The sequence below is a fragment of the Ostrea edulis genome, chromosome 4 (genome assembly GCF_947568905.1).
Source record: "Ostrea edulis chromosome 4, xbOstEdul1.1, whole genome shotgun sequence".
Classification (NCBI taxonomy): domain Eukaryota; kingdom Metazoa; phylum Mollusca; class Bivalvia; order Ostreida; family Ostreidae; genus Ostrea; species Ostrea edulis.
In genome coordinates, this window is record NC_079167.1 from 81,645,691 (window position 1) to 81,672,651 (window position 26,961).

Here is a 26,961-nt window from a genome sequence, read left to right on the forward strand (position 1 = left end):
TTGAATCTCAGTATATTGTGCCTGATTGATGAGTTCTGCTTTTAACAGAATACTTAATCTTGAATCTCAGTATATTGTACCTGATTGATGAGTTCTGCTTTTAACAGAATACTTAATCTTGAATCTCAGTATATTGTACCTGATTGATGAGTCCTGCTTTTAACAGAATATTTAATCTTGAATCTCAGTATATTGTGCCTGATTGATGAGTTCTGCTTTTAACAGAATACTTAATCTTGAATCTCAGTATATTGTACCTGATTGATGAGTTCTGCTTTTAACAGAATACTTAATCTTGAATCTCAGTATATTGTACCTAATTGATGAGTTCTGCTTTTAACAGAATACTTAATCTTGAATCTCAGTATATTGTGCCTGATTGATGAGTTCTGCTTTTAACAGAATACTTAATCTTGAATCTCAGAATATTGTACCTGATTGATGAGTTCTGCTTTTAACAGAATACTTAATCTTGAATCTCAGTATATTGTACCTGATTGATGAGTTCTGCTTTTAACAGAATACTTAATCTTGAATCTCAGTATATTGTACCTGATTGATGAGTCCTGCTTTTAACAGAATACTTAATCTTGAATCTCAGTATATTGTGCCTGATTGATGAGTTCTGCTTTTAACAGAATACTTAATCTTGAATCTCAGTATATTGTACCTGATTGATGAGTCCTGCTTTCTCCTGTATGTTGCTCTTGCATTCCTGCTCGAGCTGAGATTTGAGTTCCTCTCTGACCTGCATCTCAAGACTGAGCGCTGTCTCAGCTGCCTTGCTGTCTTGTGCTGCGTTTGAGCGGTGTAACTCTACTATTTCCCTGTAAATACAGATAAAGATCATAGACATAGAGGCTGAGAAAAGTAAACAGATAGACAGAAATATATACACTTACAGAGAAATATAAAGACAGAGAAAACATTTCTTCCAAATACGAGTATATGTAGGCCCTGTTTGTAGAAACGTGGGCCTTATTATCCTACAATGCATATGATTTTCTTGAAATTTTATGAATGAAAGAAGATGGCATTCAAGCACAACCATTTCATCAAATATTTTACCAGATACATTAATAAATTTATAAATTCTTGAAAAGTGTTGTAGTCCAACATTCTGACTGATTGTAGGTGCTGACAATAAACATTTCACATCTACAACTATTCATAATTCATCAAGGTAAAACAGCCTTATCATGTGTCAGAGTTATTTCCAAAAGTTTTAACTGATGAAAATTAGATAAAAAGTCTTTGAGAACTTTCCAACTACTTGTAAAAATCAAGATTTCTCCCAGCAATTTACCAAATGACAACTACTTAAAGTATAAATTTTGAGAGTTTTGAGAATTTTTTTTTTCAATTTCCAATTACTTGTAGAAATTGAGTTTTCCCAAACTTTTACCATTCAACTGTTAAAATTCTTTACGAGTATAGAAAATAAATATAAAATCTTGTGATTACTTGTAGAAGTTTAAAGTTTTATAAATTCTTTATGAGTTTAGAGATAATGGTGTGGTTACTTGTAAGAGTTGTCCAGCGCTGTCTGTAAACCCCGCACTCTCTCCTGTGCATCTTCTAGGTCACTCTATAAAAAGAACAATGCACTGTGAGACAGAATGTACCACATTCCAAAGACAGAATGTACCACATTCCATAGACAGGATGTACCACATTCCATAAACAGAATGTACCACATTCCAAAGACAGTCAGTACCACATTCCATAAACAGAATGTACCACATTCCAAAGACAGAATGTACCATATTCCAAAGACAGGATGTACCACATTCCATAAACAGAATGTACCACATTCCATAGACAGAATGTACCATATTCCAAAGACAGGACATACCACATTCCATAAACAGAATGTACCACATTCCAAAGACAGAATGTACCATATTCCAAAGACAGGATGTACCACATTCCAAAGACAAGATGTACCACATTCCATAAACAGAATGTACCACATTCCATAGACAGAATGTACCACATTCCATAAACAGAATGTACCACATTCCAAAGACAGAATGTACCACATTCCATAGACAGGATGTACCACATTCCATAGACAGGATGTACCACATTCCATAGACAAGATGTACCACATTCCATAAACAGAATGTATCACATTCCATAAACAGAATGCACCACATTCCATAGACAGGATGTACCACATTCCATAAACAGAATGTACCACATTCCATAGACAGGATGTACCACATTCCATAGACAAGATGTACCACATTCCACCATGATTTTTCATTATAATATCATTATCATTGAATTCTTGGAGATTAACATTTAACAAGAGGCCCATGGGCCACATCGCTCACCTGAGTCACCTTGGCCCATATCTGAAGACTTTCCATATATATTTGCATGTAAAACCTTAGTCCCTATTATGGCCCAAACTACCCTTTGCAAACTTGAATCTAAACTATGTCAGAAAGCTTTCATGTAAATGTCAACTTCTTTGGCCCAATGGTTCTTGAAAAGAAGATTTTTAAAGCTTTTTCCTATATTTGTATGTAAAACTTTGACCCCCCCCCCCCCCCCACTTGTGGCCCCATCCTACCCCCCGGGGGCCATGATTTGAACAAACTTGAATCTGCACTATGTCAGAAAGTTTTCTTGTAAATATCAGCTTTTCTGACTCAGTGGTTATTAAGAAAAAGATTTTAACTATATATTTGTATGTAAAACTTTGATCCCCTATTGTGGCCCCATCCAACCCCCGGAGCCCATGATTTGAACAAACTTGAATCTGCATTATGTCAGGAAGCTTTCATGTAAATCTCAGCTTTTCTGGCTTAGTGGTTCTTGAGAAGAAGATTTTTAAAGTTTTTCCCTATATATTTGTGTGCAAAACTTTGATCCCCTATTGTGGCCCCATCCAACCCCAGGGGCCAATGATTTGAACAAACTTGAATCTGCATTATGTCAGGAAGCTTTCATGTAAATCTCAGCTTTTCTGGCTTAGTGGTTCTTGAGAAGAAGATTTTTAAAGTTTTTCCCTGTATATTTGTATGTAAAACTTTGATCCCCCCTTGTGGCCCCATCCTACCACCGGGGGCCATGATTTGAACAAACTTTAATTTGTAATATGTCAGGAAGCTTTCAGGTAAATTTCAGCTCTTCTGGCCCAGTGGTTCTTGAGAAGAAGATTTTTAAATGACTCCACCCTATTTTTGAATTTTTGTGATTATCTCCCCTTTGAAAGGGACATGGCCCTTCATTTGAACAAACTTGAAAGCCCTTCACCCAAGGATGCTTTTGGCCATGTTTGGTTGAAATTGGCCCAGTGGTTCTGGAGAAGAAGTCGAAAATGTGAAAAAATTAACAGACAGACGACGGACAAAAAGCGATCAGAAAAGCTCACTTGAACCTTCGGTTCAGGTGAGCTAAAAACTGATGAAATCTTCCATCAGAAGCTAACTGAAGGTGGGGTGAAGATACACTGTACATGCCTTAAGTTTTGATTTTTCTCTTTCTTGCTTCTGTACAGCTGCATTCAGCTGATTAATGGCATCTGTAATTAAAACCAATGGTTTATAAACACATTCAATTTCAAATTGATTTTGCAAATGTTCAAAGACAACCTCTACAGAAATACAGCTCTGAGGTTCGAATGTATTTTCTACATCTTCACATTGACCATCACGAACTTCATGTACCTGTCTGTTTCTTCTCCAAATCGTCCTTTACGTCACACACCTTGCGCAGGTGTTCCAACTCAGTCTTTTGTTCTTCCAGCTTCTTCCTATAATTGAATTTTAATTGAAATTATAAAAAAAAAAATTCAGACTGACACCTCCAATGATATTTAGAGAATATTGAATAAATGGACTTAAGAAATTGTCAGTGAATTACATTTTAAGACTAAAGCTACCAGAAATAATTTACTGCATCCTAAATCAATTTCTCAGTAACAAATCTTATATTCAAATACATCATTAAAATGATTTTTAAAAAGAGCTTTTTTTCTTCAATATTTCTACAAAACCTTATAAAAATGAAGATTACTTCTATCAGAATCTACATGAAGAGGCTTACTTCTGTGATGAAATAAGGGAATCATTTTCCTTCTCTTTGGCTCTTAGCTTCTTAATGATGTTGTTACTCTGCAATTGCTGTTTGGAAAGCTTCTCTCCTGCAATGTTATCATCAAGTTTACATCTGTAAACTAAAAAACTTCTCTCCTGCAATGCTATCATTAAGTTTACAACTGTAAACTAAAAAACTTCTCTCCTGCAATGTTATAATCACGTTTACAACTGTAAACTAAAAAACTTCTCTCCTGCAATGCTATCATTAAGTTTACAACTGTAAACTAAAAAAACTTCTCTCCTGCAATGTCATCATCAAGTTTACAACTGTAAACTAAAAAACTTCTCTCCTGCAATGCTATCATCACGTTTACAACTGTAAACTAAATTCTATCACTAACAATATATTTCAAATGAAAATGACCTCCATTTGCACATTTTGCCTGCTGTCGATTTCTTATTTTACGAGAGTAATTAATATCATGAAATGACTTGCAGGCATCAAATTGTTAGAACATGAATTTACGAATGGATGGTTGATCAAGTTATTACATAAATTTCAGCAATATAGAAATAAAAGGGAGTCATTTTATTCCACAAATGTTCCTTCTCGCTAAATTACGCGACAATAAATTCCTGGCATTTATATCTAAGATTCTACAGTATTGTATTCTTCCTCACAAACTAAAAATGACATAAATCATCAGAACTTATCAAGCGGAAGTGAGACTTGTCATTGCAAAAACTAAACACAAAGTGTTGAGATGAACATACATACTGTACATGTAGGTGTATTAGGCTGTCAAGTACATGCAGTTATTTTCTTTATACTGAATTGATCAGAATTACTGGAACGATAAGGACCTGTCTCCTTACGCACTTTATGTCAATAAAACAGATCCTGTAGATTTCTAAATTTACCGAGGAATTTATTATCGCGTAATTCTGCGATTTTCTGTTACTAATATACATGTAAGAACTCTTGATTCACAGACAACACACGAAATTCATGTTTCACACGATTTGACGTATACGAGTCATTTCGCCATAAGTACTTGCGTAAAATAAGGAATCTACAGTAATATTGAGGAGATCCTTTTATAAAAAGAGTCCCTGATTCCATTCATTTCACTACTTTTCTCTGTACAGATTGATAATGCAGAAGTGTGATCCACTCCCATTATCCTACATTAAGAATTAACAGTATACACACAGAACTATGATCCACCCCTCTCCTACATTAGGAATTCACAGTATACAAATGAGTGATAACAAAGAATTACGATCCACCCCACCTTCTTGCATCAGTTCTGAAATTTGCTGGTCCTTCTCCTGAATCTGTTGAGATTTCTCATTGGTTCTGAAACACATCACAAACATAACATTAATGTTTTCTCTTTCCACATCACAAACATAACATTAATGTTTTCTCTTTCCACATCACAAACATAACATTAATGTTTTTTCTTTCCACATCACAAACATAACATTAATGTTTTCTCTTTCCACATCACAAACATAACATTAATGTTTTCTCTTTCCACATCACAAACATAACATTAATGTTTTCCCTTTCCACATCACAAACATAACATTAATGTTTTCTCTTTCCACATCACAAACATAACATTAATGTTTTCCCTTTCCACATCACAAACATAACATTAATGTTTTCCCTTTCCACATCACAAACATAACATTAATGTTTTCCCTTTCCACATCACAAACATAACATTAATGTTTTCTCTTTCCACATCACAAACATAACATTAATGTTTTCTCTTTCCACATCACAAACATAACATTAATGTTTTCTCTTTCCACAATATTCTCTGCTGTTTTTATAATCAAATGTCATTGCATGGAACAGTAATACTTTAACAGTAAAATTTAATTGTTTTATGAAACAAAGGTTTTTAACAAGTTCAAACAATTAATGTAACTCATTGTTTGTTGAGACTGATTTTGTGGTTGAGAGGTTTTTATTCTTTAATGCAGTCATCAGTTGAAAATTGAAAATTCATCGATACATTCACAATAGAAAAACATTGAAAATTACCGCCCTTGAATATTAATGACTCTACAGTGCTATTGAAATATCGGTCGTCATGTGAGACAATGATTCCGCAGTATAAATATCTAAAACACGGATTTCCCCTGCACGTTTGTTTCAGAAAGCTTGGAGTAAATGAATATACATTCAAAAAATAAATTTCATATCTGAAAATACAGGAGGGTAGGAACAGCGATGCTTAACGCCAGCATACTTAGCGCTTCATGAGAAGCATGACAGTATGAAGCATTGCAATTCACAGGAGGGTAGGAACAGCGATGCTTAACGCCAGCATACTTAGCGCTTCATGAGAAGCATGACAGCATGAAGCATTGCAATTCACATCCTCATTTATTTTCAAAATTGAAATTTAACTTTAATATTCACATGCTACTTTCATTTCTGTTGGAATTTCCAGCTATTGAAATAGACGAACTATATTTATCTGCATTGATCAGCACATTATTCACAACTGCAATGCATTTCTGAGGATATGGCTGTCATAACAATTTGTAGAGAAATCAAAGGCAAATATAATGGAAAAGTAATTATTAAAAATGTCTGCTGAACACAGACCTAGTCGTAAATATAAGAAATGTCTGATGAACACGGACATAGTCGTAAGTATAAGAAATGTCTGCTGAACACGGACCTAGTCGTAAGTATAAGAAATGTCTGATGAACATGGACATAGTCGTAAATATAAGAAATGTCTGATGAACACGGACCTAGTCATAAGTATAAGAAATGTCTGATGAACACTGACCTAGTCGTAAATATAAGAAATGTCTGATGAACATGGACCTAGTCGTAAATATAAGAAATGTCTGATGAACATGGACCTAGTCGTAAGTATAAGAAATGTCTGCTGAACACGGACCTAGTCGTAAGTATAAGAAATGTCTGCTGAACACGGACCTAGTCGTAAGTATAAGAAATGTCTGATGAACACGGACCTAGTCGTAAGTATAAGAAATGTCTGATGAACACGGACATAGTCGTAAATATAAGAAATGTATACGGACCTAGTCGTAAATATAAGAAATGTCTGCTGAACACAGACCTAGTCGTAAATATAAGAAATGTCTGATGAACATGGACATAGTCGTAAGTATAAGAAATGTCTGCTGAACACGGACCTAGTCGTAAATATAAGAAATGTCTGCTGAACACGGACCTAGTCGTAAATATAAGAAATGTCTGCTGAACACGGACGTAGTTGTAAATATAAGGAATGTCTGATGAATACGGACATAGTCCTCTTACTTCTTTGTCGACTCCTCCTGCGTGTCCTGTAGTTGTTTCTTAATGCTTTCTTTCTCCTACAATTCAACGAAATTATATCAGTTTTACTCACTTTATCACGACTTCTGAAGCATCAACAACCCTAAATCATTAACTATGTCTTGACATTACCAACCGAAATTAAAACATTAACAATTTCAAATAATAACCTCAAATCTTAACATTAACAACCTCAAATCTTCACAATAACAACCGCAAATCTTCACAATAACAACCGCAAATCTTAACATTAACAACCGCAAATCTTAACATTAACAACCTCAAATCTCAACATTTACTACCCCCCTCCCCCGGTTTACTGAATAAGCCTGAATGTCTGTACACCTACCCGTATTACTTGGTTGATCTTCTGCTCCGCCTCAGACAGCCTTTTGGTGAACTCTGATGTTACATTGTTTACATCCTCCGTTTCCGCTCCTCGAAGTTCTTCCAGCTGCTTAATTTGACTGTACAAAGAAATTTTAACATGAATGGTCGTAAAATTTCAAACCCTTTTTAATCACCAAACACCAGATAGTTTTGTCTGTAAACATTCACAAGATTTACAAAATACCCATACAAGTTTATCCCATTAAAATCACTGTTGACCCCCCTTCTGGTTTTTGCAAATCTTGAAATTATAAAGGAATTTAAAAAAAATTCTAATACCTACTCTTATTAAACAAAAATATTGCATGTCATACGAGGAAAATACTTTGTATAATTTAAATATATACCACCATGGAATATCAAGGTGATTCCACCCTCAAAATTGCAAGAAGCCCTCAAACCAACCTCATGTTTCGCCAGAATTTTGGATGACAATACCTTCTTGACCAAGTTATAACACAGAGAGGTTTTCATGACATGTGAGAAAAGTCGAAATGTCTACATGATATTCTTACGTATTCATGTATACAATACGTCTGCGACTGAAACATACTTGCGTAAGATATTGTTGGTTTCCATGAGGTCATTGCTATCTTTACTCATTTGGACCATCTTGCTTTCTCTAGCCTGCAGAATTTCTGTCAACTCAGCTATTTTCTGAAATAGCAAAAACAAATTATAGTGAACGAAAATGTCTCTCATAATGTGTTAAATCTGGATGACTACCTGAATACATTGCATGCTGGTTGAATTTTTTTAATATGTAATATTTTCCAGTTTTCTGATTTTTAAGAGTGTGAGATGAAGCGAGAATGTTGCTGACACATTACACTGGTATATCTCAGCTTAGAGAAGTGTTGATCAGGAATAAAATATGTGAGCTATATACTGTTATTGAGAATCACAGAATTTGAAATTGTATAATGTTAGAAACATCCAATAGCAAAGTTTCATTGTAGAAGAAGGAGTGCAATCAATGAAAGCGCATTGCTAAATAGAAAAAAGTTACAGTGGGAAAAATACTTAAAACAAAACTATTGAAAAATAAAACTTAAAAAAAGAAAAAGATGTCAACTGTTGCCTATTTCAAATGATGATGAGAACTGGAAAATTTCAGTCAAACAAAGAGTTCATGAATCTTTAAAGATTTATTCAAAATTTGGACCAATTTTAATTTTCAAACTCTTTAAGAATCAGTTACTATTACATATCGTTATCAAAATTATTGGAGATCAACCCCATATGGTAGAGATTCACCCCCTGAAGCAAAAGATCCACTCCTGGAGTAGAAAGATCTAACCCCTTAAGGTAGAGAGATCCACTCCTTGAGGCAGAGAGATCCATCCCTTAAGGTAGAGATCCACCCTTTGAGGTAGAGATCCACCCCTTGAGGTATAGAGATCCACCCCTTGAGGTAGAGAGATCCACCCCTTGAGGTATAGAGATCCACCCCTTCAAATAAAACCAAGTCCTGAGAAAAGGGTTTTTAATTTTACAACACAATCTTGAAATATCCAAGATGAAGGGATTTATTCTTGACCACAGTACTTATTTCTCTCTGTCGAGCTCCTTTATGGAGAAGTCCAAGAGAAACAATACCAACAATAAGTGTTTACAATGGTGGCTTCTTCTCCTGTGTAAGACTGTGGTATATGAAATCCAGATCTGAATGAAAAGCATGTGTGATTGGGTTACAAGTTTTAGCCACCACCAGTTCTGAGACTCCATGAAGCTGGTTAACATGTACAATGAAAAACAAACTTAAAATGAGATGATGTCAACATTAAATGACCATGTGGTTTTAGTGCAAGAAGCCCACAAAACAGTAAAAGCTGCCATCAACACCAACTTCAAACAACATCTAAATGGGACCTTAACCAGGCCTGGTGTATCTCTTCTTACTTCAAATACAGTTCAACTTCGGTATCTGGAACACTGATTTCTCAATTACCATGGATATGTCAAAGTGATTCAGAATTCCCAACCACTTATTCTTTAAGTATTTCACCCTCGATATCTCGAATCCTCTGATATCTCAAAGTTTTTTCTCAGTCCCATCGAGTTCGAAATAACGAAGTTTGACTGTATTACAGCTTTGAGTTCGCACCTGGTTAATTTTGCTATTTTAAGTAAAATTGCATTCAATTCAATCTTTACAACCTTGAATTTATTCTAAAATTTGGTTCACTTTAAAGTTTACAGAAGTATACTTAAAAGAAATGATTCTGCTTTGTAGACTTCAGAGTTGAGTTTGTCACACTGTTTAAAACAGTAAATTATAGGACTACAGAAAGTGTCTAGCTATTTTGCAAATTCATTTTAATGAGTTTGTATGCATCTATTGTGTGTCTTGTTGGCAGTGGGATAAATGGACAGCCCCTGTTTAGAAGTTGTTTGATTCCTCAGCCCTACACAAACCCTGACCTGCTGGTACGATACATCACTGTTACTGGCATCTGGGCTCTCAGGTACCGTCTGTAACTGAAATACACAGCGTCTTATAACGGAATGTCTGTAACTGTAACACAGTGTCTTATAACGGAATGTCTGTAACTGTAACACAGTGTCTTATAACAGAATGTCTGTAACTGTAACACAGTGTCTTATAACAGAATGTCTGTAACTGTAACACAGTGTCTTATAACAGAATGTCTGTAACTGTAACACACAGTGTCTTATAACGGAATGTCTGTAACTGTAACATACAGTGTCTTATAACAGAATGTCTGTAACTGTAACACAGTGTCTTATAACAGAATGTCTGTAACTGTAACACACAGTGTCTTATAACAGAATGTCTGTAACTGTAACACACAGTGTCTTATAACAGAATGTCTGTAACTGTAACACAGTGTCTTATAACGGAATGTCTGTAACTGTAACACACAGTGTCTTATAACAGAATGTCTGTAACTGTAACACAGTGTCTTATAACGGAATGTCTGTAACTGTAACACACAGTCTTATAACAGAATGTCTGTAACTGTAACACACAGTGTCTTATAACAGAATGTCTGTAACTATAACACAGTGTCTTATAACAGAATGTCTGTAACTGTAACACACAGTGTCTTATAACGGAATGTCTGTAACTGTAACACAGTGTCTTATAACAGAATGTCTGTAACTGTAACACAGTGTCTTATAACAGAATGTTTGTAACTGTAACACACAGTGTCTTATAACAGAATGTCTGTAACTGTAACACACAGTGTCTTATAACAGAATGTCTGTAACTGTAACACAGTGTCTTATAACGGAATGTCTGTAACTGTAACACACAGTCTTACAACAGAATGTCTGTAACTGTAACACACAGTGTCTTATAACGGAATGTCTGTAACTGTAACACAGTGTCTTATAACAGAATGTCTGTAACTGTAACACAGTGTCTTATAACAGAATGTTTGTAACTGTAACACACAGTGTCTTATAACGGAATGTCTGTAACTGTAACACAGTGTCTTATAACAGAATGTTTGTAACTGTAACACAGTGTCTTATAACAGAATGTCTGTAACTGTAACACAGTGTCTTATAACAGAATGTTTGTAACTGTAACACAGTGTCTTATAACAGAATGTCTGTAACTGTAACACAGTGTCTTATAACAGAATGTCTGTAACTGTAACACACAGTGTCTTATAACGGAATGTCTGTAACTGTAACACAGTGTCTTATAACAGAATGTCTGTAACTGTAACACAGTGTCTTATAACAGAATGTCTGTAACTGTAACACACAGTGTCTTATAACAGAATGTCTGTAACTATAACACAGTGTCTTATAACAGAATGTCTGTAACTGTAACACACAGTGTCTTATAACGGAATGTCTGTAACTGTAACACAGTGTCTTATAACAGAATGTCTGTAACTGTAACACAGTGTCTTATAACAGAATGTTTGTAACTGTAACACACAGTGTCTTATAACAGAATGTCTGTAACTGTAACACACAGTGTCTTATAACAGAATGTCTGTAACTGTAACACACAGTGTCTTATAACGGAATGTCTGTAACTGTAACACACAGTCTTATAACAGAATGTCTGTAACTGTAACACACAGTGTCTTATAACAGAATGTCTGTAACTATAACACAGTGTCTTATAACAGAATGTCTGTAACTGTAACACACAGTGTCTTATAACGGAATGTCTGTAACTGTAACACAGTGTCTTATAACAGAATGTCTGTAACTGTAACACAGTGTCTTATAACAGAATGTTTGTAACTGTAACACACAGTGTCTTATAACAGAATGTCTGTAACTGTAACACACTGTCTTATAACAGAATGTCTGTAACTGTAACACAGTGTCTTATAACAGAATGTTTGTAACTGTAACACAGTGTCTTATAACAGAATGTCTGTAACTGTAACACAGTGTCTTATAACAGAATGTCTGTAACTGTAACACACAGTGTCTTATAACGGAATGTCTGTAACTGTAACACAGTGTCTTATAACAGAATGTCTGTAACTGTAACACAGTGTCTTATAACATAATGTCTGTAACTGTAACACAGTGTCTTATAACAGAATGTCTGTAACTGTAACACACAGTGTTAAAAAAACATAGTCCTGTTAGTCTAGTTACACTCTCTAGGTGCAAAAACTTGAAGTAATTTCACACTCATACTTTATCGTTGTACCGCTGTTTTCCTGTAGTTTCTTGCCTACCACTCAAACACATTCAAAAATCTAAATAAACATTCAACTGCAAGCATATTCAAGGTATCCAATCCATAAAAGCATTTAATTGTTTCCACTACAGTACAGTATCTGTAACACTTGTCCTTCTATCAAATCAGCCTAACTTCTAACATGGCAAAGATGGCTGGGGCACTAAACAGTGCCTAGTTCACTTCATATTGATTTCAAATTTTTGTAAAATTTATTTTCCCTTATAAAAATTTGGGGGGAAGTTGAGTATTTTCTTCACACTTTGTATAAAAATCTACACTTTTGTTTGAATATCTGAAAGCCCACAGTAAATTCATGCATAAATATTTTCATTATGAACTTTCTCTGATTTTATATGTTTTCTTATATTAGTATGCATCATCAATTTTGGAAAATCATTTGGTGAATCACTTTGTACATTAAAAATCTTTCATTTCATAATAAGTTTTGAAAAACTTTCAATTTCTGAAAAATAGTTTTTGGGGTAGTGTGGGTTGCATATCTAACGTTAGTCATTTCATTACTTGTCTCATGCAAAAATGAATTCATTTATAACATCAAACATCCTGTTAACTGGTTTTTCATGCTTGACAACAAAACTTCTCAAATTTTCACCAAATTTCCATGCAGAGCATCTTCAAGGTTAATCAAAATGGTGCAACCTAAATTATTATGCATTCAAAACCATAAAATAACACATCTTCCATATCTAAAATGATTTGGTTAGTTTTCCAAGCAAACAAATGGCAATATCATATGTCCAAACAAGCCTATAAAAAGCATGATATACAATATACTTGATCCTTTTTATTCCTTATTCCAGGTGAAGAAAATACCTGAACAGGTGTTCAATGTTACCTTTATCAGTTTCTCTTGTTGATTGTTTTCAAAATGTTCACTTAATGGAAACAGATCATGCCTCCCTCCTACAAAAACAATAGTAATCGGATAAATCCTAATCTGCATAGTGATAAATCCTAATTTGAATAGTGATGAATCCTAATCTGCATGGTCATAAATCCTAATCTGCATGGTCATAAATCCTAATCTACATGATGATAAATCCTAATCTGCATAGTGATAAATCCTAATTTGCATAGTGATAAATCCTAATCTGCATGGTCTTAAATCCTAATCTGCATGGTCATAAATCCTAATCTGCATGGTCATAAATCCTAATCTACATGATGATAAATACTAATCTACATGGTCATAAATCCTAATCTGCATGGTCATAAATCCTAATCTGCATGGTAATGAATCCTAATCTGCATAAAAACTATTCTTATCTGAATGGAAACAATTTTTTAATCTGTATTGATATGATTGTATTACAGTGGAACCCCATTATTACGTTCCCCCTTTATTACGTTAGTCCGCATATTACGTTGGAATTTCAAAGCACAAAACCATTTCTTAACAATCCTATATAAAATAGACCTCGTTATTACGTTGTCCTAAAATGCCGGGACTCGGTATTACGTTGTAAATATTCCGACAAAAACGTAATAAACCCCTAATTATTCAATAGTGATTCTCAAAATAATAAGCCATTCACACCTTGACAGAGAAACCCCCACCCCCACTTTTCTTGACATGTGATGTACTTATTTTGTCATTATTTATCATCAAATACAAAGTACGATATTTTTACGTGGAAAGATCGATTTATTAGCTGGTCACTTTTTATGTTGGTGGTAAATGGTAGTGTAGATGCAAGGTTGAACCGACCTATTAAACTCATAAACTGAGCATTCGGAAGGATGCGAACTGAAGGATAAACGCAACTCTTCCCCACATTCCCTTCCATGATTTAGATGTCTGCGCAGAACTACTTTTTTGCTAACCAAGAGCTTTCAAATATTAAGACAACATTTTTCTCTGTTTGTCACCCCCTTCCACTTTAAAAACCGATCCTTAGTGCCTGAACTCACTATATCTGATAGTAATGTGTGTTCAGTTACTGAAAAACTGCAAAAGTTAATGCAGAAAACAAGAAACATGGACAAACTAAGATATAAAAAGCGTGACAGAGTTGGTGACGATGGTTCCGATATTTGGTATTTTCACGAATCTTTGATTAACATCACTAGAAAGACTGACATCATTTTGTTTCATCAAAACATTAAAAATAATGCGGTATTTTTACCATAGTCTCATCTGGTTTAGAAATGGCTTTTAATCTTTTCACAGACACTTGACAGACAACAAGAGAACCAACAATTCCTTTTGAAATGGTCCCTTACCTTCCTGCATGTGATGAAGCTGCTTATGGTCGTCGTCCTCTAGGTAATCCCTCCCTGGACTGAGCTGTTCAAACTGTCCCTCCCTGCTGTGGGTACTGGAGCTAGACTGACTGTCTGATCGCCTATGGGTGGGGCTGCTTCCTCTCCGAGTCTTTTGCAGGGAAATCTTAAGGGGAGACAAATCCACAATTTTAGACCCATCGCCATTGGATGTCGGAGTTGATATGATTTCAATATCAGAAGATGTGGTGGTGGATAATTCATCGCCAGAGTCGTGTCCCCCTGTGCTGCGAGAGCATTCGGACTTTGAGGGCGTGTCACTTCCGTTGTCCTCCATCTTGGCGCTGTCGTCCATTGCATCCTCAATCATGCATTTAACATATGAACTACTGGGAGAGATTTCTCCCATGCTTTCTGAGATCTTATCATTTTCTGGAATATCATCCCCTGGAATGCTTTCATCGGATTTTGTCATTTTATTAGAACTTTTCTCCACGATGGTTTCATCTGAGGTGTATGTATCCAAACTGCTGTCCAGCTTGTTAGTGTCTGAGTCTGTTCCACCCAGCGAACTCGCTGTTGATGGACTCAGCGGTAAATCAGAGTGTTTGTACTGGTCAATGTCTACACTACTAGACGGAATGTTCACAGGCTGAGATTTGCTTTCTACTCCCAAAGAATCCACAGAAATTGGAATATTCTCGTCTAATTTTCCACCTGTGTCTTGAGTAGAGCCTTCCTCCAGCCTTTCCACAGCTTCTTTGCCATCCACTTGTTTATTTTGTATTTCTATATCATTCTCTTCACATATAATTTCTACCACATCGTTACTTTTCTCAGCACTTATATTACCAGCCAATGTTTTCTCGTTCTGATCTATACATTCCACTGAATTGTCTATCACAATAACATTTTCTCCCTCCTGTATGTTTTCAGTTGTGTCCTTATGATCAGAGGAATCAGAATGAGCTACCTCTGATGGGTGACTTTCTTGATTCTTTTCTTCTATGTTTAATTGCTCAGTAATGGTCGATTCAAATGACCTGTCACCTGGTTCCCCTGACCAGTCACCTGGTTCCCCAGACCTGTCACCTGGTTCCCCTGAGCTGTCATCTGGTTCCCCTGATCTGTCACCTGGTTCCCCTGACCTGTCACCTGGTTCCCCAGACCTATCACCTGGTTCCCCTGACCTGTCACCTGGTTCCCCTGACCTGTCACCTGATTCAGACACATTGGAGTTTGGTAGTTTCCTATCTGAGCTTTCTGATTCTAACTCTATAAAACTGGAGTAGTTATTGTCTTCAGAACATTGAGATACATCAGGGTCACCTTGTGATTCCTCCGTTACTTTATCGTCAGAAATTTCCTCTCTAGCTGATTGATGCACCTCATCAAACATCACTTTTTCATTATCTACATTATTCTTTTTCTGTACTTCTTCAACTAATGTTGGCTTAAACACCTCGCTCTGTTCGGATAAATCACCACTGTGATCCTCTAAGTTTGATATCGCCCCACTGTGATCCTCTGTGTTTGATATCGCCCCACTGTGATCCTCTGTGTTTGATATCGCCCCACTGTGATCCTCTGTGTTTGATATTGCCCCACTGTCAGCCCCTATGTTTGATTTTTCCTTCTCATCATCTGCTGGGTTCCTGATCTCCAATGACTGGCTTTGTGCCTCTACATTTTCCTCAACCTTTTCTTCTGTGTCTTTAATTTCACTTTTATCACTTTGTACCCTTGACTTTATTTTCAGTGCCCCTTTCTTACTCCTGGATGGCAGCTCAGCAGGCTTGATGTTTGCTGACTCTGTGTCTCCGGATTCGGATTCCTTCAGTGAAGACTTTTTCTGGTTTGGCTTGGTTTGTCTGGTAAAACTGGTGTCCGTCCCCCACGGCATGGACCAGGCACTCCTTGTGTCCTCCTCCCCCTCATCCTTTCCCTTGTCCAACACAAATGACCCCCAGGATGACCACGATGAACTTGTTTCTGCTTCTTGTTTAGGTTCCTCTGAAGTCTTCGTAACTTTGCTCTCTGAAAAAATTTTTTAAGGTTAACCATAAAGGAAACAGTCGAATTGCTTGCTAATGGACGTTTCTTTATCAAAAATGCCTGGCTAAATGATTATGAAACACTTTACACAAAAATCAGAATCTGTCTATCAGGTACTGTGCTAGAAATTCAAACAGTCAACAACAAGTTTTCTGATATCATACCACCCCAGTGCTGTTAATTACATAGAAGTCTCAGTTCAACTGTTTTATATAATAATTAAAGTTTTGACTTCAGCCTAAGTTTGTTTCATGATCTTTGCGTGCATGAAAGATATATGTAGATTTTTCCTTACAGGTATAAAGCTATTTTACACTGTAATCAATACTAGATGATTTATGACTGGGCATGAGTCAATCTGAACCTGTAAACAGGCAAGTCAGCTTGTATCCTGTAAGCAGACAAGTCAATTCAATGTAAACAGGAAAGTCCACATGTATCCCGTAAACAGGAAAACCAATGTGTGTCCCGTAAACAGGAAAGTCAATATGTGTCCCGTAAACAGGAAAGTCAATGCGTGTCCCGAAAACAGGAAAGTCAATGTGTGTCCCGTAAACAGAAAAGTCAATGCGTGTCCCGAAAACAGGAAAGTCAATGTGTGTCCCGTAAACAGAAAAGTCAATGTGTGTCCCGTAAACAGGAAAGTCAATGTGTGTCCCGTAAACAGGAAAGTCAATATGTGTCCTGTAAACAGGAAAGTCAATATGTGTCCCATAAACAGGAAAGTCAATATGTGTCCCGTAAACAGGAAAATCAATGTGTGTCCCGTAAACAGGAAAGTCAATGTGTGTCCCGTAAACAGGAAAGTCAATATGTGTCCTGTAAACAGGAAAGTCAATATGTGTCCCGTAAACAGGAAAGTCAATGAGTGTCCCGTAAACAGGAAAGTCAATGTGTGTCCTGTAAACAGGAAAGTCAATGTGTGTAATATACATCTAAATGATATTTCTTCATTGATGGGATTGGACAGCAACAAGTCAAAGTGAACCCTGTAAACAGAAAAATCATCTTGTAACCCCTTTCCAGTGTACTGATTGACCGAAACCAGTGAGAAGTGAGTTGATCAAAATACGAGATGGTGATTAGATGCCCGACCTGTTTTACAATATCCAAAGGTGTGTATTATACCTGCTCGTTCTTAGATGACGACTTACCTGTTCCTGAGGCCGTTTCTCCACCAGCTCCACCCTCATTAATGTCAAGGACTTTGTCAATCTTTTTCTGAGCATTTTTCAAAGCCTGCGTTGCAAAGCTGGAGATACCGGAAGTATCCCACCAACTCATTCTGCACACCTGCTATTCGGATTTCACCATGGTTTTTTGAAATTGTACCTACATTAAAAAATTTCATTTAGATAAAAATTGCTGTCTTTGTTTTCTACCCATGTGGATGTGCAAGATACATGTGATAAATAAACACCGACAAAACTGAGAGCAATAGAGAAATTTATTTAGAAAAAAATCCCGAGGGATTCAAACCTCAAATGACCAGAAGTCAACAAAAGACCAAATCTCAATATTCCTCCTCAACTTAGAAGTATATTTACTGGAAGCTCTTCAGCCAACATTTTAACTATAATATCAATTTAGAGGTGAACATAGTTATTTAAAACTGAAGAAAATCTATGAAAGCAATATTCCAGTTTGCCTTTCAAAACAGCTTATACTAGACTAAAACACGTACTAATCTACAGTGCTACAACATTGTCCATTCTTGAAAGGCTTTGAAAAAAATTTTCTGTAGGCAAATAAAACCCTCTAACAAGATTCTTAGCCGATTCACCACACAGAAGTCACTGCAGTCTACGTCACAGACTTCAAGCAATGCACATATTCAGACCTATCAGCTCTTCTGTGATGGAGATACTTTCAGTATTCTATTGAATGCTTGACTGGGTACAGGGTATATACGAAGTTAATAAACTGGTTACATAGTTGACAGAGTTGATTTCGTTATATCAGCTGGTGGCACATCCCAACTCCCCATATCGAGAAAAAATCATTGAATTAGGCCATTAAATTAAATATGTTATTATCTTATTTGACACAATCGATACTTTTAACAAAGAAAGAACGTGAATTTCCATTTTCATTTGAGTCATATAATTCTCAAATACTCATAAACTTTCCAAATTTGTATTTTCCTGCAGTTTGTGTGGTTGTTTATCAGTTGATAATCATCCTTTTGGCATATACATGAATGCAGCAATAAGCATTTGTACCCACTGCCTGCACATGTGCACAAAAACACATTTTGTGTTTCACTGTACGTAAGAGTTCAACAAAGGGATCGAAACAATTATAAGGCAACTCAGAAATTGCTTATTGAACCTGAATTGAAAATTTCAATTTGAATCTATGACATTACCTATACTACTAATCAGAAACGTCATATCATTTGCATTCAATAAAATTTCTTACACGATGTTTAAAACATTATTTTTTTAATATCAATAGATAAGCAAAAATAGGAAAATGGGACCCTATAGTTTCGAGAGAAAACGAGTCGCAGGTATACAAAATATCAACATATCTATTGTTTAATATGGCAAGGAAGGTATATTTTCAGTCCCATATCTAGCTCTATTTTTACTGCATTTTCAAATAGTTCATTGCAAGAACATGGTATTGTTTCACAGTAGGATATCTGAAAAATTTTAAGAATATTGTTCCCTCTTTAGGTTTCCTTAAGCAAATGATTGTAGTAGTGCCTGTATTTACTTTAGGGGACTCGCAGAATAAATAGAATTAGAGAAGCAGTCTTTTTCAGAGTTTTATAGTGTGTCTCTACCTTTTCTACTGTGGGTTGGGTCGCCTACAGTAAGTGAAGATTGTTTGTTTCTCTCCGTCTTTGAAACGTAAACTCAAACAAAACCGAAAGAGAAAAAAAATCAGTTTTTACCTACCTACCAACTACCCTAATTCAGCAATTACTTAATCTTGTGAAGTTGTGTTCGGGTGTTAGCGAAAACATAACAATCACTTCTCGCCTTATATCCAACAAGACTCAAATTTGCTATAATTTCCTTGAAATTCTGCAGAATGAAACAAACATTTCCGTTGAACTAGGCTTTTAGGTTTGGCTAAATTCGTTTCATGTTTACGAGAGACCATGATATTATGACTACGAGTCAAGTCCCATGGTTTATTTGGTGAAACTTATATCCTTAGCATAAAGAAAACTTATTCATATCAAAAAAATTATTCTAAAGATAACTTTCGCCTGTACCTATTGACTTTTTTACTCGAATAAACCGTTAGGATCGGAAACTTCATTGAAATGTTTACAAACTTATATGGGCGCAGCCATTTTGTTTTGTTGACGTAGCACTGTGCGAAATCGTCCATCGATTATGTCAGTGTTTTTCTCGTTTTATGGATTTAAAATGGATGTTTGATAGAATATTTAATCGTATGAAGAAATTTGATTTGTAACATCATCAACTAAAAAATAATTTAAGGAATCTAATTACGGACCACGGATTATATAGTTTATTTGACGCCACTTTGTCAGTTGCTCCGGTGGCACAATCGGTTAGCGCGCCGTACTTATAGACAGTACCTTCCCTGTGCTTGCACAGGATGAGGAATGCGGAGGTTGTGAGTTCGAGCCTCACCCGGAGCACTCATTTTTTTCCTTTTTTTTTTTTTTTTTTTTTTTCCCCCAGTCTTTTTTTTCCCCTCAATGATAATGATTTGAGAGAGATAAAAACGCTATCGATATCATAAAATTTATTTGAATTTTTATTGCAATAAAAATTGTAAATATATATTCTGTAAATGATTAGCTACAGAACTGTAGCTCTGAAAATATCTCTGTTACGTCCTAATATTTTTTCCGAGAGCTACAGTTCATCAGCTAGGCCTAGTAAATTATTATCTTTTTTTTTTTTTTAAATTGAAAAATTATAAATGATTACCTTTAAATAAAAAAAAACCAAACAAACAAACAATAACAACTTCAGTTGATATTTGATATTTGAACTTATGTCCTTTCTATGTATTTAATTATTCCTAATGGTTGTTTTAAATTGTTTTATATGTTATTAGGGTAATCATAGCATTAAATTAGGCGCTATATATCAATGATAATAGTTATGCATTTTAATTCTATATTTTATTCACATGTATGTGCACATCGATTTTATATTATCTTTTCTCTCACATTAGTAAAGCGCCTTAGAGAACTAATGTTGATATGGCGCTATGTAAATCTTTTAATTACAACTACAATTATTTTTCCTATAATAGTTTATTTCCAATGGGACCACAGGCACCTGTAGTATGGATATTACTACCCCCCCCCCCCCCACTTTTTTGATAATTTTTTTTGTGGCAATATTTTCTCTGAAATGTGTGAATTTTATTATACCGGTAGAAGGCCAATCTCTGAAGCTTACAAAAAGTGTTAAGCGATTACATAAATCGAAATCGGGATGGGATAGACAGGGAATCCACACATAATGGGGTGTAGTAATATCCATGCTTCAGGTGCCTGTGATGGGACCCCTTGATCATGGTAAACGTTTACTATATTTCATTTTTTTTAAATGTTGAAAAATTTATGCAAAGTAAGATAACCAATTTAGAAATACAATCAAGTTCACTTAGTAATAAAATCATTTTCTTTACTTTGCCTTGCAGTCACTGCTAAATGAGATTTTACAGCGTCTCTAAACAATTTCCTGTTCGTAATATTCTCAGCTGGTAGTCGATTCCAGTCAAGAATGGCATTGTAATAGAAATTCGATGTTCCTTTGGAGCCAACTCTGGGTATGATATAATGAACAGACGTGTAGCTCCTCTAGTTTGGCCTTCATTTCTTACTAAATAATCTACCGTGTATATACTGGAGCAGTATATACCCTCAAAAATATTAAAAACATCATTTGATTGTAAATTTTGTGTTACCATGTCATGCATGTATATATATACATGTAGACTTATAGAAATCGCATGTGACTCTTGACCAAGGTTTCACCTCAAGGGTAAATCTTGCGACCTTGTTCTGCGTTATCTGTAGCCGCTTGTGTAAGGATTTTGTAAGATTTGCATGCCAGGTATATAGATAGAAGAACAGTAGTTAACATTTTGAAAATAACATTGAGTGAGCGCTGATGACAGAGTTGACCTTGACCTAGTATTGAGCTTTGTTTCTATATAGGAATTCTAGCCTACTGTTGACCGTGTTTATGTTAACTATGATATAATCACATCTAATGAACTTGTCTTAGTGACACCTAAGTGTTTGACCTTGTCAGGGGATTTAAAATGACGAAATCATAGCATTTGATGCAAAATCATCAATAGCTTGGATCATCCTATCTGGTCTGAAGAGTCTACATTCTGTCTTGCCTAGGTGTAGAGACAGCTTATTGTCTACAAGCCAGTCTGAGCACTCTTCAAGTGTGTTGCCAATCTTTTTTTATTCGAGATGATTATCTCACGGTCTCTATGGAAATATAAAATGGCGCTATCATCAGCATATGATATTAACTTACAGTTATCAACCATGTCATTTACATAACACAAAAACAAGAGAGGACCAAAGATCCTTCCTTGTGGGACACCGCAGGTAACAGGACCTGAGTTTTATAGAATATTGTCTAACCCACCATTTGTGATCTGTCTGACGTAGGTATGACTTGAACCAATGATAATAATTCAATATTCATCTACATGTACCGGGGTATAGATATTGCAATGCCACCTTCTGGTATTCTCCAGTAATAACTAAATGGACACGGAGAAATACTCTGAAATCTCAATCTGATTACTACAGTGTAGTATCAAACTGTAACGCCGACCTGTGTGAGAACAATCTCAATTATCTAAGAAGGTCTGAAACCAACGTAAAGCTGGGTATTGATTCAATTTTTGGGAACTGAATAACATAATGATTGATCATTTGTCAAAATGTTAAACATATATAAATTACCAAGTTACTACAAAATCATTTCCATAATTTAGAATTGAAACCGGTAGACCTTGTGTGGTTTAGAAAAGGAAAATCTTTGTCTGAAATATATAATTATATATGAATCACATATTGATACTGTGGAGATGAAATGATTTTCTAAACAAATTCTATAAACCAAAATGCCTTCTTTTTTATTTGGAGGAAATCGACTAAATCTAATCCGGGTACATTTTTACGTTTTTTAAAACATGAAATGCCGATATGTTTTAACAGCATAATGGCTGTCTATCTGTTTTCTTCATTATTTCTTTTCTACGCATCATAATTTCAACATCTGTATGGAGAGAGAGAGAGAGAGAGAGAGAGAGAGAGAGAGAGAGAGAGAGAGAGAAAGAAAATTGCAAACAGGAGCGTTGGTTGTATGGGTACTTTATTATGGTAGGTGCACGGGTAGTGGATTTGGGTTTTTTGTGGGTTTTTTTTTTTTTTACATATAAATTTCACAGCGGTATATATTCAGCTTAACTGTGGAAAATCCCCTTGGGTGAAAACTTAATAGAGGAAGACAGCGTAGCATAACAAGGGGTGGGGGCGACCCCCTTTAGAATGGAAAAAAGTACTATATTATAGTTTATTCACCAATCAAGGGCCCTGGGGGGGGGGGGGGGGGGCATGTACATATTAACAGGCAATTAATTATAACAATGACAATAAATAACAATCATTTAGAAGTACTACCAGTAATACTGACAGAGTTAAATTCACACTTCTGCACTGCACATATCTATATAATTATATATGAAATATTGATTACAGACAAGATATAAATTAACAACATGATAAATAAAATAACTCAACTGCTTCACACATCAGTTTCTGGGACAGCAGATAATGATAGTGTTGTGTGAATACATATAAAATTGTAATCAAATCGGTATAATTATATTTCAGTAAGAACAGTATGCAAGTATAAAACACATGTACATGTAGGATCCAGTTGTTCTGAATGTTTTATGCTAATGCGGGGAGATAATAGAATAATTATATAAATGAAAACAATAATTGTACGAAGTGTTAAAGAAGGCGTGAATTGTTTACTTGATTACAGGGGGCACCAAGGGACAGTGCCTGTTAACAGTCTGGTAGTAAATCTATTGTACCAGACTGTTGGTCTTGTACTCCCAGTAACCAAGACAGCTTACTTGTAAGTGTAAAGCAAAGGAAATGTGTACAAAGCAAAGACACTTGTAGTATCACATTCCACTGTTCAAAATCATCTTACTGAATACAGCATGCAAGTATATTACATATGTACATGCAGGATCCAGTTCTGAACGTTTTATGTCTAAAGCAGGAAGGTTAGAATACTTATATAAAAGAGAATAATAGCATTATATGAGAGAATAAATGGTTTAATTAATATATTTTACGAGGAGTGGGGGTTGAAAGAAGTTTGCACTGAAAACATTGTTAGACTTAATCTCTCTCTCTCTCTCTCTCTCCCTCTCTCTCTCTCTCTCTCTCTCTCTCTCTCTCTCTCTCTCCGTAAACCCCTCTAAACCCGCCACCAGTGTAGCTACAAGTTCTTCTCCACACACACACACCCTACTCGTTTCACACCAACCAACTTTCAAATTCAAAATTATTTCCTTTTCATAATTAACTGAAGTCTTTAATTTTTTTTTTTTTTTTTTTTTTATTTTTTTTTTTTTTTTTGGTAATTGTTAGTTTTAAACATTTTCAGTGTTCTAGTTTAGGCCTATTTAAAATACGTAAAGCTCTATAAACACCTTTTTCGAAATAATAAACTTTTAGAAAAAAGTAGATGCATGCATGCTGACGTCTTAGACTTTTTCATGATAACTTGTTCTCGCTGAGTTCAAAAATCCTTTCTTGATCTAAGCCGGGCCACTTTTGCATTGGTTAAAACTACGCATGCGTAATCCCGTAGTGTCACACAAGAGTCAGGTGTGGGAAAAACAGTCTGTGAAGTGAAAAATAAGCTTAAACGCCATTTGTGAATGATACATGCCATTTTCTGTATACAGATATGTAGGAGCTACGTTTTTCTCTCAGGATAATTTCGGAATTTCGTGTGAAATTATTCTAAATATGTGAAAACACCGGGACATGGCACGTGTATTTTGGAACGTAGCAATATTTACCTTTCAGTGAATCACGTTGTTGAGAGTTTTTCCCCTTTGCGAAATGGTGAAGGATCAAGATATAATTCAAGCTGTTAAGGATAGAAATGTCCCAGTTTTACAGAAACTGTTGGTCAAAACAATCAAATCTAATAAAAGTAAGTATTATGTAGATAGTCATCTGGTTGCTTTGCCAGGTGTGATCTACAGGTGCGCTTATGTAGGTTCACGAGTTCAGTCGGTGTAGATTACAGTGGTATTCAATTTTCAGTCAATTTAAAAACTTGTTAGTAAAGACAATTCTACAAAAATAATACTCAGTCGTTGCTTTCACAGTGCCTTAAATTTCATTTTACGTCATCATTAGTATTTAAACACGTTCACCTCTATAAGGTTATTGCTGAACAAACACTTTTATGATATTAATTTTATTAACAGCTATTTTTATCACGTCTTATAGTGTTGCATCATCGTAATCAATTTCTTCCACATGCCTACCTACACTGACCTAGGCTATTGTTCACTCGTGCGCTGATTTATTGAATTAATTTAAAAGTAGCCAAATCTGCCACTGTAGTTTGTATTTATTGCTCTGCTCCACATACTGTACATACTCCTACTCAAAATGTTCTCATTCAGGTTTTGAAATAGCCATGGAAATAGGTACGATGGGAGATATTGTTGAAAATTTTATATTTTAAATTTTTCTTTGATATTGATAAATTTAATCATAATTTAGTATAAAAACCACAATCTGCAATATTTTTTTGTGTTCATAAAAGTGATTGTATTTTTGGTTGTTTCATTGTTTGTTTGTTTTTAATTTGTTTTTTTTATTTTAAGAGCAGACTATGTATATGCTGGTGACAAAAGAAATAAAATGTTTGTTTCTAAAGAAAGAAATGTGCAAAACAAAACCCAATTCCATAGTAAATACAAGACAAGGAAAAATGTTGATGGCTAACATGTTTGTGCTTGGTTGTGAGTATTTAAAACAATGTCCCAGGGACACTGTTACATCATCTAGTGTATTGAAAGATAGAAATCTCTTACACTTTTGAACTTTTATTTCGTAACTTAGTAATGATTGTGGATAGCAGGCTAAAAGATAGCTAGCCCCCCCCCCCCCCCCCCCCATTTTTTTTAAACACATTATGTATAAATTTTGACAGGACTCATCTGTATGATATCAATTTTACAATTAATTGGTTCAATTCTTTTTATATATACAGGCATATCTTTTATGTTGTAAATATCTTTTCAGGATTTGTTATTCATGAATTTCTTGATAGGCAATGATAGCATTAGATGGCAGGTCTATATTTAGAGAATGAGATACATTTTATATTGGATAATAAACTGAACATGGAGGGACTCTGATACTGCTAATGAGAGTTGAATTTACTCCTCTGTATCTTGGCCAAATTGTATGCATATCAAAGGGGTAAATTAGTATTCCGACAGCAATCCACTACATTCCAAAGTACAAAGGGGACGTCTGAGGGCTCACTTCTTGACTTTCCCTGGAAATCTTGTGGAGGGCATGCTTTGTTTTATGTATTAGAATGTAACTTCAATTATGAGAATTTTTGCTCTTGTTGCATTCCCAGTTTCGGGTGAGTTCAGGATTTCGTTTTTTGTCTGTTATCATTATCGGCTGCCATTATCCCCCAACCTTTGATACTTTATTGTTATAATGCAATCTCTTTGCTTAAAAGCTGCAGAGAGACAGGAGTCTTCGTTTCTTAATTGTTAAAACACTTGCAACTTCTCTTCAAGGGTCTTCATGCTGTAAATTTCTTCATGCTTCTATCAGGATGTACATTGATAAAAAAAAAAAAAAAACAGCAATGCACTTATGTGATGTGATATGGACTAGATAAACCAAGTGTGTATATATATACATATCATTTATACCTATATATATACATCCAAATGCATGTAAATTAACAACGATGGTAGACAAGTAACAAATTGATACTGCTTCATTACAATGGCAGATTCTTGTCACATGATATATTCGTAGTGGAGAGACCTGCTTTGTCATCGTGCGAGTTTACAGGGTTTTTATTGGTAAACTAGTGACCACAGTGTAAGTACGGAATACACACCTCCTCCGATCAGACTGA

General features: G+C 35.3%; 2 protein-coding genes and 1 non-coding gene across 10 annotated transcripts in view; 2 read left to right on the forward strand and 1 right to left on the reverse strand.

Annotated features, from left to right (window-relative positions):
- The window catches only part of LOC125670046 (TATA element modulatory factor-like), a 34,301-nt gene extending 14,189 nt beyond the window's left edge, over nucleotides 1–20,112 (reverse strand). The window contains exons 1-15 of one of the 5 annotated variants that reach the window (XM_056163946.1): nucleotides 19,998–20,112; nucleotides 17,923–18,100; nucleotides 15,904–16,750; nucleotides 14,714–15,840; nucleotides 13,326–13,393; nucleotides 10,204–10,260; nucleotides 8,333–8,436; nucleotides 7,739–7,856; nucleotides 7,372–7,427; nucleotides 5,348–5,412; nucleotides 4,060–4,156; nucleotides 3,681–3,766; nucleotides 3,474–3,535; nucleotides 1,524–1,588; nucleotides 671–827 (exon numbers count right to left, since the gene is read on the reverse strand). In XM_056163946.1, the coding sequence (XP_056019921.1) occupies nucleotides 671–827; nucleotides 1,524–1,588; nucleotides 3,474–3,535; nucleotides 3,681–3,766; nucleotides 4,060–4,156; nucleotides 5,348–5,412; nucleotides 7,372–7,427; nucleotides 7,739–7,856; nucleotides 8,333–8,436; nucleotides 10,204–10,260; nucleotides 13,326–13,393; nucleotides 14,714–15,840; nucleotides 15,904–16,750; nucleotides 17,923–18,052 (3,039 nt within the window). In that variant the 5' untranslated portion in view covers nucleotides 18,053–18,100; nucleotides 19,998–20,112. Of the gene's footprint in view, nucleotides 1–670; nucleotides 828–1,523; nucleotides 1,589–3,473; nucleotides 3,536–3,680; nucleotides 3,767–4,059; nucleotides 4,157–5,347; nucleotides 5,413–7,371; nucleotides 7,428–7,738; nucleotides 7,857–8,332; nucleotides 8,437–10,203; nucleotides 10,261–13,325; nucleotides 13,394–14,713; nucleotides 16,751–17,922; nucleotides 18,101–19,559 lie in introns of all 5 variants that reach the window. The other 4 variants (XM_056163941.1, XM_056163942.1, XM_056163943.1 and 1 more) reach the window with 4 other exon arrangements.
- Nucleotides 20,113–20,284: 172 nt separating this feature from the next.
- Trnai-uau (transfer RNA isoleucine (anticodon UAU)) lies at nucleotides 20,285–20,393 on the forward strand. The gene is made up of 2 exons: nucleotides 20,285–20,322; nucleotides 20,358–20,393. It is a non-coding gene; the product is annotated as a tRNA-Ile (tRNA).
- Nucleotides 20,394–24,632: 4,239 nt separating this feature from the next.
- Nucleotides 24,633–26,961, forward strand: part of LOC125668404 (caskin-1-like) — a 68,041-nt gene continuing 65,712 nt past the window's right edge. For 3 of the 4 annotated variants that reach the window (XM_048902535.2, XM_048902536.2, XM_056163947.1), the window contains exon 1: nucleotides 24,633–24,990. In XM_048902535.2, the coding sequence (XP_048758492.2) occupies nucleotides 24,897–24,990 (94 nt within the window). In that variant the 5' untranslated portion in view covers nucleotides 24,633–24,896. Of the gene's footprint in view, nucleotides 24,991–26,350; nucleotides 26,449–26,961 lie in introns of those variants that run through there. The other variant, XM_056163948.1, reaches the window with a different exon arrangement.